At 33.4% G+C, this 13,280-nt stretch overlaps 1 protein-coding gene across 1 annotated transcript; it reads left to right on the top strand.

The window, feature by feature from the left end:
• Window positions 1-5,263: 5,263 nt before the first annotated feature.
• LOC123881993 (F-box/FBD/LRR-repeat protein At4g26340-like) lies at window positions 5,264-7,405 on the top strand. Its single transcript, XM_045930763.1, has 4 exons — window positions 5,264-5,442; window positions 5,712-6,451; window positions 6,727-6,888; window positions 6,986-7,405. The coding sequence occupies exons 2-4, from the start codon at window positions 5,735-5,737 to the stop codon at window positions 7,256-7,258; spliced, it is 1,152 nt and encodes a 383-aa protein (XP_045786719.1). The 5' UTR covers window positions 5,264-5,442; window positions 5,712-5,734; the 3' UTR covers window positions 7,259-7,405.
• Window positions 7,406-13,280: the final 5,875 nt, after the last annotated feature.

Below are 13,280 nucleotides of genomic sequence, written 5' to 3'. Positions count from 1 at the left end.
AAAAAAAATAAATAAAAAAAAAACATCAACAATTTTTTTTATAAACGAAACATAACCAATATTAGTATTACTACCAAGTTTAGTACTAACCATTAATAATTGGGATGGAGGGAGTTGGAGATGCCAACATAGTTGGGATGCCCATCCTTCACCTTGATGTTTAGACGCTCTTAATCCAGTTAAAAAAAACTAACCATTAATAATAATTAATATAATAAAGTTTTTTTTTTTACTAATAATATAAATAATAAAGTTTTTTTTACTAATAATATAATAAAGTTAGTTAGTATCAAACCTACTAAATTACCCTATATATTCCTAATAAAATTTCTAATTTTTAATTAAAAATATACACGAGATCATTATTTGTCGCTGAAACAAACAAAAATTGAATAAATAAGTTTACAAGAAATAATTAACACAATAATTCCACTTATATTTTAACAAAATTTTAAATAGATTTGCTACATTAATATAGTGACAAATTCAAATATTTTATCCTTCAAAAAAAAAAATTCAAATATTTTATAAAATTAAATGACTCATGCGAATGCACGGGTCTTTAAACTAGTTAAAATCGATTACCACCAAAGTTCCTAAATTATCCTTAATACTTTTAACCACGTTTGCAAGTTGTATATCTGTTATTGTAGTTTCACTAAAAAATATATATAGAAAGAATATAAGATAAATAAAAAAATATATATAGAACAAATATAAGATAAATACAAAAAAAAATATATGTTTAAAAATAACAAAACAAATTATAGATAGAAACAAAATAGAACAATAAAAACATTACTATAAAAAGGAACAAAACAATAAAAACATTATAGAAAATTTAGTGAAGAAAAGAAATTTTAGAAAAAATAAGAAGAAACCGCATAAAAATAAGAATGTAGAAATAATTAATATTAAAAAACAATACTTTATAAAAAAAAACATAAAAAATATTTTCCATCAAAAAAATAAATAAACATAAACAATTACTATCAAGTTTACTACTAAGGCGCTCGCTAGGATGCACAAGCCTCCTAGGTCTCCCACCATGCACAACATTTTTTATGCATTTGATTAAATATAGTACATGTTATTATGATGTCCTGTCAACATTGTATTATTTTTTTATATTTCGTTTTTACTTTTTTTTTTTATCGCCTGTTTTTACTTTTTTTTTATATTTGTTTCTTTTTTTTTTTTTTTAACCAATTTATATTTGTTTCTTATACAAATGGTCTTTGGTGAATACTAACAATCACTCACATTTTCTAATTGTTTTCTCTTTGGTTAATTTCTTTATATTATTTTCAATTTATAGTACAATCTATATTCATTTCTTTATATTGTTTTCTCTTTGCAGATGTAAATTTCAAAAGAAAAATACGATATGTGAATTCTAAGGAAATTGAAGAATACGATATGCCCATTTTATTTGTTTTTAAATTTCTTCTTCTCTGTTCAACTTTTCTTATGTTGTTTTTTTTTTTTTTGTGATTTTTTAATATTTAGATTATTTTATATTGAAAAAGAGTGGCTAACTCCATTAATATTTGATTACTATATGAACATTGTATTTGATAGCCATCACCCGACATTTCTTGAGAAATGAAACCGAGAGAATTTAAATTTCAGGTGCATCACATAGAGATGTTGATGTTTGCATTAAAATTATAAAGAACAACAAGGATATTTTGATCAAAGTCTTGATGAGTGATATTGGGCGGTTTCAAACAAACCTTGCCGCTTAAAAAACAAAAATTTAAAATACAATGGCGACAGTGCAAAACCGCTGTGAAATAGTTCAACATTTTTAGCTTTGTTTTGCATGTTGCGACGGTTTTAATCGACACAAGACAGTTTGTGTGGCAGTTGACACAATCGTCGCAATATGTGGTGTCGACGCCAGGATTTGCACCTTTGTGTAACTGTCGTATATGGTGTTGTGGCGGTTCAAAACCACCGTTAATAGCATCCCGAACCGCCGTAAAATACAAAATTTGTTGTAGTGCCTGAATCAAAGAAATGGGACATGAAACTTAGAAGTGGGACCTTTGATAAGATTGATGCAATGTAATGATTCATAGTAACAAACAAGTTCTCCAATGGCCATGTCCTTGGCAAGAATAAGGCCTTGATAGATAGCATATAATTCACCAAGCATAATGTCTGAAGACCTATGAATAAAGCCAAAATACCCTGATAAATAGTAACTTGAGTTATTTTTGATAAGACCCCTAAAGCTCGGCTCGAACGGGAGAACCAAGACAACTTCCATCAACATTAAGGATGATACAACAGTGGTTGTTGTTATTCAATTTGATGAACCTATCAATCGGTGCAGCCAAGGTGGAGTCAAAGATTTCGAGAGAAATTACGGTCACAAACACAATGCAGGCGGAATACCCTATTGTTTTTATTGTCTTGGTTTAGTGTGTGTTGAAATTGGGAAAAAGTCTAAATCATTTAGAAACTCAATTCAAACCCCTTTTTCTTATGTTTCTTGAACCTATAGAAAGCTCGAGATTTTTCTATTAATCTTTAAACCTAAGGCACAACTGAAATGGTCAAACAAACTATTAATGAAGCGAAGTTGGGAAATCTTAGTCTTATTAATGGTGAACCAGTATAAAAAATCACCTTGTCATTTATTTGTTGTTGTTTTTATTGTCTTGGTTTAGTGTATGTTGAAATTGGGAAAAAGTTTAAATCATTTAGAAACTGAATTCAAACCCCTTTTTCTTGTGTTTCTTGAACCTTCAGAAAGCTCTAGATTTTGCTATTAATCTTTAACCCGGAGGCACAACTGAAACAGTCAAACAAACTATTGATGAAATGAAGCTGGGAATTCTTAGCCTTGGTGAATAGCATGACGTCATCTGCAAAAAGGTGAGATAAGCGAGGGTCGTTGTCAGAGAAGTGAATGAGGTTCCAAGCACCATGTTGAACTGCATCATTGATGGCAATAGAGAGCTTTTCCATACAAAGATAGTGAGATAATGGATCTCCTTTCCTGATGTGACCGTGAGATATATGGCTTGAAGCGGGGCATTTGCTTACCATTCCACAAAATCGAGAAATTGAGGGACGTAACACAATGCATGATGAGCCGAATTATAGTGTCTGGGAATCTGAATTCTTGAAGGAAGGATTTAAGAAACTCCCGATTAACATTGTCAAAAGCTTTCTCAAGGTCAAGCTTGAAAGCAACGTAACCCTTCTTGTTCTTGTTCTTGTTCTTGTTCTTGTTCTTCTTCTCTATTGTTTAAAAAGTTATTGGAATCTGTTGAGAGCGTGGCTACCTGAAATTATTTTGCAGAAACTATATGTTATTCCGCCTCCAACTATTGATCATGGTATAGATAAAACGTTGTGGTCAGCAGGTGAGAATAGTGGTTTCTTTGTAGCATCAACATACAACTTGTTGTCCACGGATGAGCATTAGACGCATGATGTAGTGTGGAGCAAGATATGGAAATTGCAAGTGTCGGAGTGAGGTAGGAGTTTTGTTTGGTTAATGAAACATGATCATTTATTGACTCAGTACCGTAAGAGTAAGAAGCAGCTAGGCTCCCCGAGTTGCTTATTTTGTTGAAATATTATAGAAACGAAACTTCATGTGTTAAGGGACTATTCCAAATGCATGGTAGTATATGGTTGCATAATGTGGATTAGAAGGCCCTCAACTTATTTTTTAAATATAAACTTCATCAGTGGATAACATTAAACATCACTGGTGTTATTGGTGGTATTGATATTGAGAATTGGTCAAGCTTATGGGTTGTAGTGTGTCACTCAATTTGGAAGTGGCTTAATAATGAAGACCATGTTGATAACTTCAATAGGCCGAGCAATTCGCATATAATTATAGCCAATTATACTCGAGGGTATGAAATGTCCAAGAAGGCGGATAGGACAATACAAGTCTGAAACAACATTGAGCATCGAGTTGAATGGAAACCTCCAATAATTGACTGGGTTGTTGTTAACATAGATGGAGCAAAGACGATAGCATGTAGATGTGGTTGTGGTGGGATTGTGTGAGGAAGTAATGGCGACTAGTTGGGTTGATATGCAAAAGGATTAGGAGACTGTACTGTTATAACTATTGAGCTACGAGGGACGTTAGAAGGCTTACGTCTAACGTGGAGTTTAAGGTTTCGACGTGTGGAGTTAAGGAGTGATTCCATGAGTGTGGTGAGCATGTAGTTAAGGAGTGATTCCATGAGTGTGGTGAGCATGTTGAAAAATGAAGAAAGATCTTGTACTGAAGGATGGAGTATGTTATTGCAGCAAATTAGAAGACTTTTGCATTTGGATTGAGTGGTTGTAGTTTCACACACAGAGGGTGCGATCTAGGTAGGCATCGCAATAAAACTCATACTCGTGGGTACCCGCTCAAACCCTACCCGCTTTGACGAGGAAATCCCGAGTTGGTTGGGTTTGAGTTTTCCTCGATTTCAAAACAACGGAGTTGGGGCGGGTAACGATGACATTGATACCCACCCTGAACCCGTCCACGAACCCGCCCCGCTTATGTTGACATTATATTTTATTACCTCTTTTAAATTAGAAACTCTTAAATTACATTCATATGTTTATTTTTAACTTTTAATTTGAGTAATAAATAAACCGTTTTCTCTATTTCTTTTCTTTATTTAAAAAATATTGTTAATTGTTAATACAAAATAATTTTGGGATTTTAACTTTACTTTAAAAAAAAAATACTAAAATACAATCAAAATTCATGTGGAAAAGAGACGTAACGGGATACCCGATCCCCATTGTTGGGTATAAGTTTGAAGTTATATTTTTTATTCGCACTTAGAATTTGAATGAGTTTGAAGAAACCTAAACTTTATGGGTTTGACTTTAGAGAGGACAAAATCTGCCCCCGCCCCATTGTCATGCCTAAATCTAGGTTTTGAGTGATTTATGGGTCATATTCGAAATTGAAATTAATATTGATGACAAAGTTTTTTTTTTGGTACTATTGATGACAAAGTTTTTTTTTTGGTACTATTGATGACAAAGTTTTTCATACTTTTCTTGATGACAAAATTGAAATTACTATTGTAATCAAAATTGAAATTAATATTTCCAAACTGATTTTGGGGCTTAGGCCTTCCATCATATAAAAAAAACAAAGTTATAATTATAATAACTTCTTTAAAAAAAAATAAAAAATTATAGTCATAACTAAATATTAACTGCCAAAAATAATAAAATTTGAGTTTTTTTTATTTTTATTTTTTATTTGGCAAATCAATTTGATTCTATTTGAAATTTAGGAGCTTACAATAAAAAATCGCAAGGGAAAAACTGAAAAAACGAAAGAGAAATTGCAATTGAAAGATGAAAACGAAATAGAGAAGATTTCCATGGTGATGAAGTTGAAGGGGTAACGATACAGGCTTCTGCGACTCCTTCTATTGCGATTTCCAGGTATGTTTTCTCTTTCAAATTCTTCCTCTGTTTCAATTTAGGCTTTAGGGTTTCGATTTCCATGTTTGTGTTGTCTCTCGGTTGCATCTTTTCCCTTTCGATTCATTCTGGTTTTCCGATTGTGTTGCCATTGCAATGTTTATTCTTCTTAATATTGTTTATACTGCTGTGATCCATATGAATATTATATAGTTTATAGACCTAAAAAATTGCTTTTAGGAATAGATGTGATCCTGTGTTAATATTTGTGTATTGTTTGTATAATTTAGGGTTTTCTAATTACCCTTCGATAATGGAGAACTCAGCATCCATTGACAAAATCAGCGATTTACCTGATGAGGTATTGTGTCACATACTCTCTTTTCTCCCAATCAAACAAGCTTTCTCCACATCCTTTCTCTCCAAAAGGTGGGCCCCACTCTTTAAATTACTCACATCTCTCCACTTCGACGATGAATCCGTTGGTGACGAAGAGAATTTCCTTCGCTTCCGCCAACTCGTGGACACAGTCACCCTCTCCACCCAAATCATCAAAACATTTCACCTCAAGTGTCGTTCTAAACATTGGCGTGACGACCGTTACAATGTGGACCGTTGGATCGAAACTGCAAAGCAACATCCTGTGGAGAATTTCCAACTCATTAGTAGGTTTAACTGTATCTCCTTGCCGCCTAATATTTTCAGATTTTCAACGCTTGTTGTTCTCAAGTTGATGAGTGTAAAGGTGGTTGGTGATATCTCTGCCGATCTTCCCTCGCTTCAGACCCTTCAATTGAATGATGTTTGTTTCGAAAATAAGGAATGTTTTAACAAGCTTCTTTTTGGGTGTCCCATTTTAAGGACTTTGCGTACTTCCATTTACTATATAAAAAAAGAAGAAGATGAGGGTGTTAGGCTTAGTACAGAATGGTTTCAATCCTTATCCAACTTGAACACTGCTGATATCGATATTGATGCATTCGATGTTCCGTTTAGAGTAATCTCTAATGTCAAGATTTTAATGCTCACGGTAAGGACCCGGTATTAATATGAATCAAATTTGTTTTTATAGGAGTTTAATGGTTAAGAACGGTCGGTGTAAATTAATTCTTTTTTACACTGACATCCAATAAGAATGGTCTAATTTTCCATGTCATATCAAGAAAGTGGGGTAAAGTGGAGTAGCATGGCAGAATACATGGTTGTTATTGGATGACAATGTAAATTTTTTTTACACTATCGGTGGATATTCTTTTTACTCTATATATATGTAACTTTTGTTTACTTTTTTCTTTTTTATTGTAGGTGAAGAACAGGCTTCCAGAGATCAATTCCTATTATGGAGGCTTTCCTGTATTTCAAAACTTAACCGACCTTAACTTATGCTTTTATAAATTTAATCACTGGAATGATGTTATAGAAGTTCTCCAGTATTGCCCCAAGCTTCAAATCCTTTCTATTTTTAAGGTTTCTTGAGTTTGTCAATTGTTTTTGTTCTTTCTTTTCTTCGCATGTGTTTCACCAATCTTATTTTGTTGGTCATATTTTTGCATATGTTTTGCAGTTGGCTGTCAAAAAACATCTGTCCATAAACTGGAAATACCCAAGTTCTGTTCCCGAATGCATTGCCTCTCACCTCATATCATGTACTATAAACTATGAAGGTTGGAAAGGTGAACTTGAATTTTCAAAATATATTTTACAGAATGCTCAACTTTTAGAGATGATGAAGGTCAACATTGGGCATTCCTCTTATTCAAGGCTAAATCGGGATCCTTCAGAAGAGCTAACCTCGTGTCCAATTATTTCCCCCAAATGTATACTTGTTGTAGACTAGAGACGATGAAGGTTACCTTATATTTTCTTCTAGTTGGAGTATATTTGAATGAGTACTTTTATGTAGGAGTGGATTTTCAACTGCATTTTCATGAATTTCATAACAAAGTAGAAGAGCTTGTTTGCTGATAAATTCATGTTTGGATTGTATATCTTGTTCTTTTTTAAGGAATCTCAGTATGTTGCAGGATGGAACATTACCTTGCTATTGGCATCTAAGATGATGCCATCATAAATATTCTGTTATGCTTTACTCATCAGTCAAAGATTGTTTCTATAGTGAAATCACAATCAGTTATCTTCCTTGAATTAGGTAGAGATTTTAGGAAACAAAATCATAACAATATAATATTAGAAAATTTGCACTAATTAAACAAGGATAGAATTGCAGATATTATTATTATCCAACACCCTCCTCAAGTTGGTGCATAGATCAATAAGTGGATGTAATTAATTAGAGTTTAATGCCAACAGAAATTGATAAATACTAGTTCTATGGATTTGGTATGCTTGTCATCAATGGGAAACTGCATATCTTCCAACTAGGCCAAGGTCAGAACTCAGAACATATGTAGCTTGTTGCAATTTTTGGAATGCCCAAACCATAAGTAATACAACAAGTAGCAAAGCATTTTGAGTTCATTTTTGGTTGGGTCAATATATATTTCAACTTTACATGATGGGTACTAGTTGCATTATACAGTACTATTTTTTTTTTTTTGAGTTAAAGTAACTTATTAATAACTACGAACCGTGCAGTCTTTATCAAACTGTTATCGCTGTTTTTTCTCTATATTATCAATTTTCCTCACCCGTTATGTAGACAGGATGTCGTTTGGAGTCAGGTTTGAGGCCATGTATGTTTCTATATTATTAACTGTTATAAACTCTTATATCACTATCCCATCATATCATACAATGTAACTTACTTAAACCACTCGAAACATGTTCCATTTTTCTATCTCTTCTCCGTTGAGGTTCGCCTGTGCATGCTCTAATCAGTCCGTGTTTCTATGAAGGAAACTATGGTTTCTCCCTCTGTCTTGGTTGTAAACATCTGCTTTGCTATTTCTCTTGTTGTCTTGAATATGATTTCAATTCACCATGGTCCTCCTGCTTGTGGGTTTGATCCAATAGTCCACTAAATCCACCAATTTCCCACGTCCATCAAAGTGCTAATTTATTTTGTTGCTCCTTTGTTGTGCCCATATTTTTTGCTTTGGTGTTGGTGCGATTTGTGTAGCTGGGTTCAATCTTTCAGCATACTTTTCAGTGTATCTTGCGCTTTTACTAATTGCTAGTTTAATTCATATAGGTAAAAATTGTGTAATTGATAATTGAAAGTGATTTGGTATGTATAGAAATCTGATAGGATTCATTTATGCATCTAGAGTACATATTGAAGTAAAGTATCGTAATATAGTAAGAACATTGTTGTATTCATAGATGAACCTTAAGAAGAGAAATTAGAAAATGTTAAATGCAGAAATTGTAAAGATAAGCTAGGTAGTTCGAGACACCTAGAATCTCCCAAGTATCTAGAAATATACATTTTACACTAAATCTAAAAAATAAATAAAAAATTTATATATAGGATCGAATGTAGTAGTAATTAAGAATTTTCTATCATGTGCAAATTTGTGCACATGTTAAAAAAATTATATCAATCGTTAGTTGGTTCAGTTGTGATTGACGCTGAACTTGGTAGGGAGGACCATGGTCTGATCCGCGCAACTACAATCGGGAGGGGGCTGAAACCACTTGATGCCAGAACTGAGCCCCGAACCAGATTAAACTGGTGGTGAAAAACCAAAAAAATAAATAAATAAATAAATAAATAATTATTTAAAATGGAAAGTTTTTATTCTGTTCAAATTAAATAAATAGAAAATTTGTATTGAAATTTGTGCATTTTATATTAAATTTATAACTTTAAATAAATAATTAGACGCCGACCCATTCTGTCGTAAGGGTTTTGTACAGTATCATATATGATATTAAATGTAGTATAAGAATAATTTTAAAATAAAAATTGAAAAAAATAAAATGAATTCGATGTATAGTAATATTAAAAATGAAAATATTAGGTGCAAAGACGAATTTAGATAAATAGTTTAAAAAAAAAAAACATCAAAAAGCACTAAGCAACGGAAAAAACTAAGAGAAAGTGCTAAAACATCATAAACGAAACATAAAACTAATAGTAATGCAATGGACACTTTATAATATTAAAACTTCAAAACAATTTCAATCAACATTCTTTTGCTTCACACGGATCAATTTACGTGCTTTGGTAATTGTTGGTGCTTTGGTAACAGATGAAGCTTCAAACTCCTTCAAACTCCGTGCTTTGGTAATTTTTGAAACCATGTTTCCATATCACGACCTTCAAACTCCTTCCTTCGCTAACGACATAAGCATCAACACTCAAATCCTTGATTGTGAATTTGATGATTCCTCTTCCAACTTATCACCTGCATCAAGTATCTCTCCCGGCATTAGTCATCATGATGACACAATTGTGCCTATCCCCACTCCTCAGGATGCTAACTCATCGGATATTCCATCCATTCCTGTAGAAATTCCCCAACAACATTCACCTACAGCGACCAATCCTCCAGAATGTCGTTATCCTCAACGTCTTCGTACTCCTTCCGTTCGCCTCACGGGCCACGTATGTGACATTAATAATGTCACATCACCGAGTGCCTTCCCATTAAAGAATTATTTCTCTTTATCCAATTTGAGCACTTCCCATCGAGCTCTTCTTGTTCATATCATTGAGAATAAAGAACCAACATCTTATTCTCAAGCTATCAAATCAGCTGAATGGCGTGACGCTATGGCTAAAGAAATCCACGCCCTTGAATCCAACAACACTTGGGTTTTATCTCCTCTCCCGAATGGCAAAACCGCCATAGGTTGTAAGTGGGTATACAAAATTAAATATCACTCTAATGGTACTGTTGAGCGATATAAGGCTCGTTTAGTCGCCAAAGGCTACAATCAAGTACATGGTATTGACTACCATGAAACATTTGCACCGATTGCCAAACTTGTCACGGTTCGACTCCTTCTCTCCATTGCTGCCATTAAAAACTGGTCGTTACATCAACTTGATGTTAACAATGCTTTCCTCCAAGGAGACCTTAATGAAGAAGTTTACATGAAATTACCACCCGGCTTCTCTCATAAAGGGAAATCATGTGTTTGCAAATTAAACAAATCCATCTATGGTCTCAAACAGGCATCCCGTCAATGGTTCTCAAAATTCTCCACCACCCTCATTCAAAAGGGTTTTCATCAATCCATCTCTGATTATAGTCTATTCACTTTCAAAAGTATTCACACGACTATATTTGTACTTGTTTATGTAGATGACATCATCATCACTGGAAATAACGAAGACGCTATCTCCGACATCAAGAAATTTCTTGCCCAGGCCTTTTCCATCAAAGACCTTGGAAATCTTTCATATTTCTTAGGCATCGAAGTATCCCGTTCTAAAAAGGGAATATTCTTATGTCAAAGGAAATATACACTTGACATTTTATCCGACTCTGGTATGACTGGTTGCCGACCATCAGATTTTCCTATGGAGCAACACCTCCGTCTACGGCCCAATGAAGGAAGCCCTCTTCCTGATCCGACAGTCTATCGTCGCCTCATTGGCCGTCTATTATATTTAACAGTGACACGGCCCGACATCCAATACGCTGTTAACACTCTCAGTCAATTCATGCAGTCTCCATGTACAACTCTTCTCGATGCGGCCACACGAGTTCTCCGATATCTTAAAGGGAGTGTTGGCAAAGGCTTATTCCTTTCAGCTTCTAGCCCTCTCAATTTAGTTGGATATATATGCCGACTCTGATTGGGCTGGTTGTCCTACTACTCGTCGCTCCACTACCGGCTATTTTACCATGTTGGGCTCTAATCCTATATCATGGAAAACCAAGAAGCAGCCAACAATTTCTCGTTCCTCTGCTGAAGCAGAATATCGTTCCCTTGCAACTTTATCTTCCGAGTTACAATGGTCAAAATATCTTCTCTCGGATCTCGGCATTGACCATCCTCAACCAATCACCGTTCATTGTGATAGTCAAGCTGCTATTCACATCGCCGAAAACCCAGTTTTTCATGAACGCACAAAACACATTGAAATTGATTGTCATTTCGTTCGTGAGAAAATTAAATCAGGTCTTATCAGCCCTTCTTATCTCCGATCTTTTGACCAACTAGCTGACATATTTACTAAACCTCTTGGAGGCGATACTTATAAACGACTACTCGGCAAGTTGGGTGTTCTTGAGATTTCAATCCCACCTCCAACTTGAGGGGGGTGTTAAGGATAAGCACGTGTGTCAAAGATAAGGATAAGCACGTGTGTTAAGGATAAGCACATATTAGTCACATTAAGATAAGCACAAGCAATTATAGCTGTCAAAGTATATCAGGAATTGTATCATAATTATATTTAAAATAGGATTTCTATTATAGGCAATTATAGACTAGACAATTATAGGCAATTAATATACAAATGCTTGTACTCTTATATGTATATACGTACATCAAATTACAAGGAAGTGTAATACAAAAAATTCATATACAATATTCAAGTGTTTTCTTTTATGTATCAATCCATTCCATTATTTATACACCGTCACTGTCACCGTCAACATCAATAACAGATACATCCTTGATACTATTAGCCAGTATCTTTCCCAAGTTCTTGTTAGTGGGTGTAGTATTTGAATTTACAGTATCAATTTCATCCTTGGTTGAATCACCCCTTCAATAACGTCCTACATATAATTGGAGAACAGATCCACTGCAGTGACATTACTCTGCATTGATCTCAACCATTCTTATGATGACCGTAAGTGGCTAAAATCAAATAACAGAATATTGGATGGTGTAGATGTTAATTGTTTCCTCTGTAGTGAAATCTACGATTGAGAGAATCCTCTCTCATATAATTGTGTTAAATTTTAATCAGATATGAAATTGTTCAATATAAAAAAATTACTATAAATTAATTTTAAAATATTTGTACCACACATTGTCATCAGCTTTGTGGCTCCATATCTAAACAGAATCGGCTTTTTGACATCCTCATTGACTTTCCATATTGATGTGTTATTAATAATTGATTTTTATTTAATAATTTTTTTTTTAATTTGCATAAAAATAATTTGAATTTGAGTTACATACAAAAATATTTGGTTTTGTAGATAAAAAGGAAAGAAAAAAAAATGTGGGAGAAGTAACAAATAAAGTGGGATAATTTGAATTTGGGTTACTTACAAAAAATAGGATTTGTAGATAAAAAAAAAACGTGGGAGAAGTAACAAATAAAGAGGGGTAATTTGAATTTTGATTACATACAATAAATTGGATTTATAAATAAAAAGAAGAAAAAATATGTGGGAGAAGTAATAAAGTGGGAGTTTTGTGTTTGACAATTGAGGTTGATTAATTTGTAAATGGGAGAAATATCAATTGTGTTGGTTACAAAATTATATCAAATTAATTTATATAGCTTTAAGTTATGGTAAATCATAAATGATTTTTTTTTTTATAAGCAATATTTGAATTATAAGGAGTATAAGAGATGCCTTTGTTGAATAAAACCTCCCTAATTGGTAGTTTATCAAGCAACAATCTCCACCAAAAAATATTAACCTTCGATGGAATATTATCTTCGACCAAAGATTTTTCAATGATTGAAAAGTAACATTTCATAAATAATTGAAAAGCAATACTAAAAGGTAGGGGTGTACGTGGGCCGGATTGGGTTGGGTTTGGCTAAAACCAAAACTCAAACCACACATGGTACTCTGGGTTGGGTTTAGTAAAATAACCACCCGTTATAACATTGGGCCGGGTTGGGTAAATCCATTAATTTCCGGGTTGGATTGGGTTGGGTTATGGGTTACCCAAATTATTTTTCTATTTTTTTTATTAAATATCTAAATGTTGAATCATCATATTTTTTCATAAAAAATAACTCAATCAATGTA

Source organism: Trifolium pratense, linkage group LG4 (assembly GCF_020283565.1).
Source record: "Trifolium pratense cultivar HEN17-A07 linkage group LG4, ARS_RC_1.1, whole genome shotgun sequence".
NCBI classification, from domain to species: domain Eukaryota; kingdom Viridiplantae; phylum Streptophyta; class Magnoliopsida; order Fabales; family Fabaceae; genus Trifolium; species Trifolium pratense.
The sequence above is the reverse complement of the archived record's forward strand: the minus strand, read 5'-3'. Positions and strand labels throughout refer to the sequence as shown.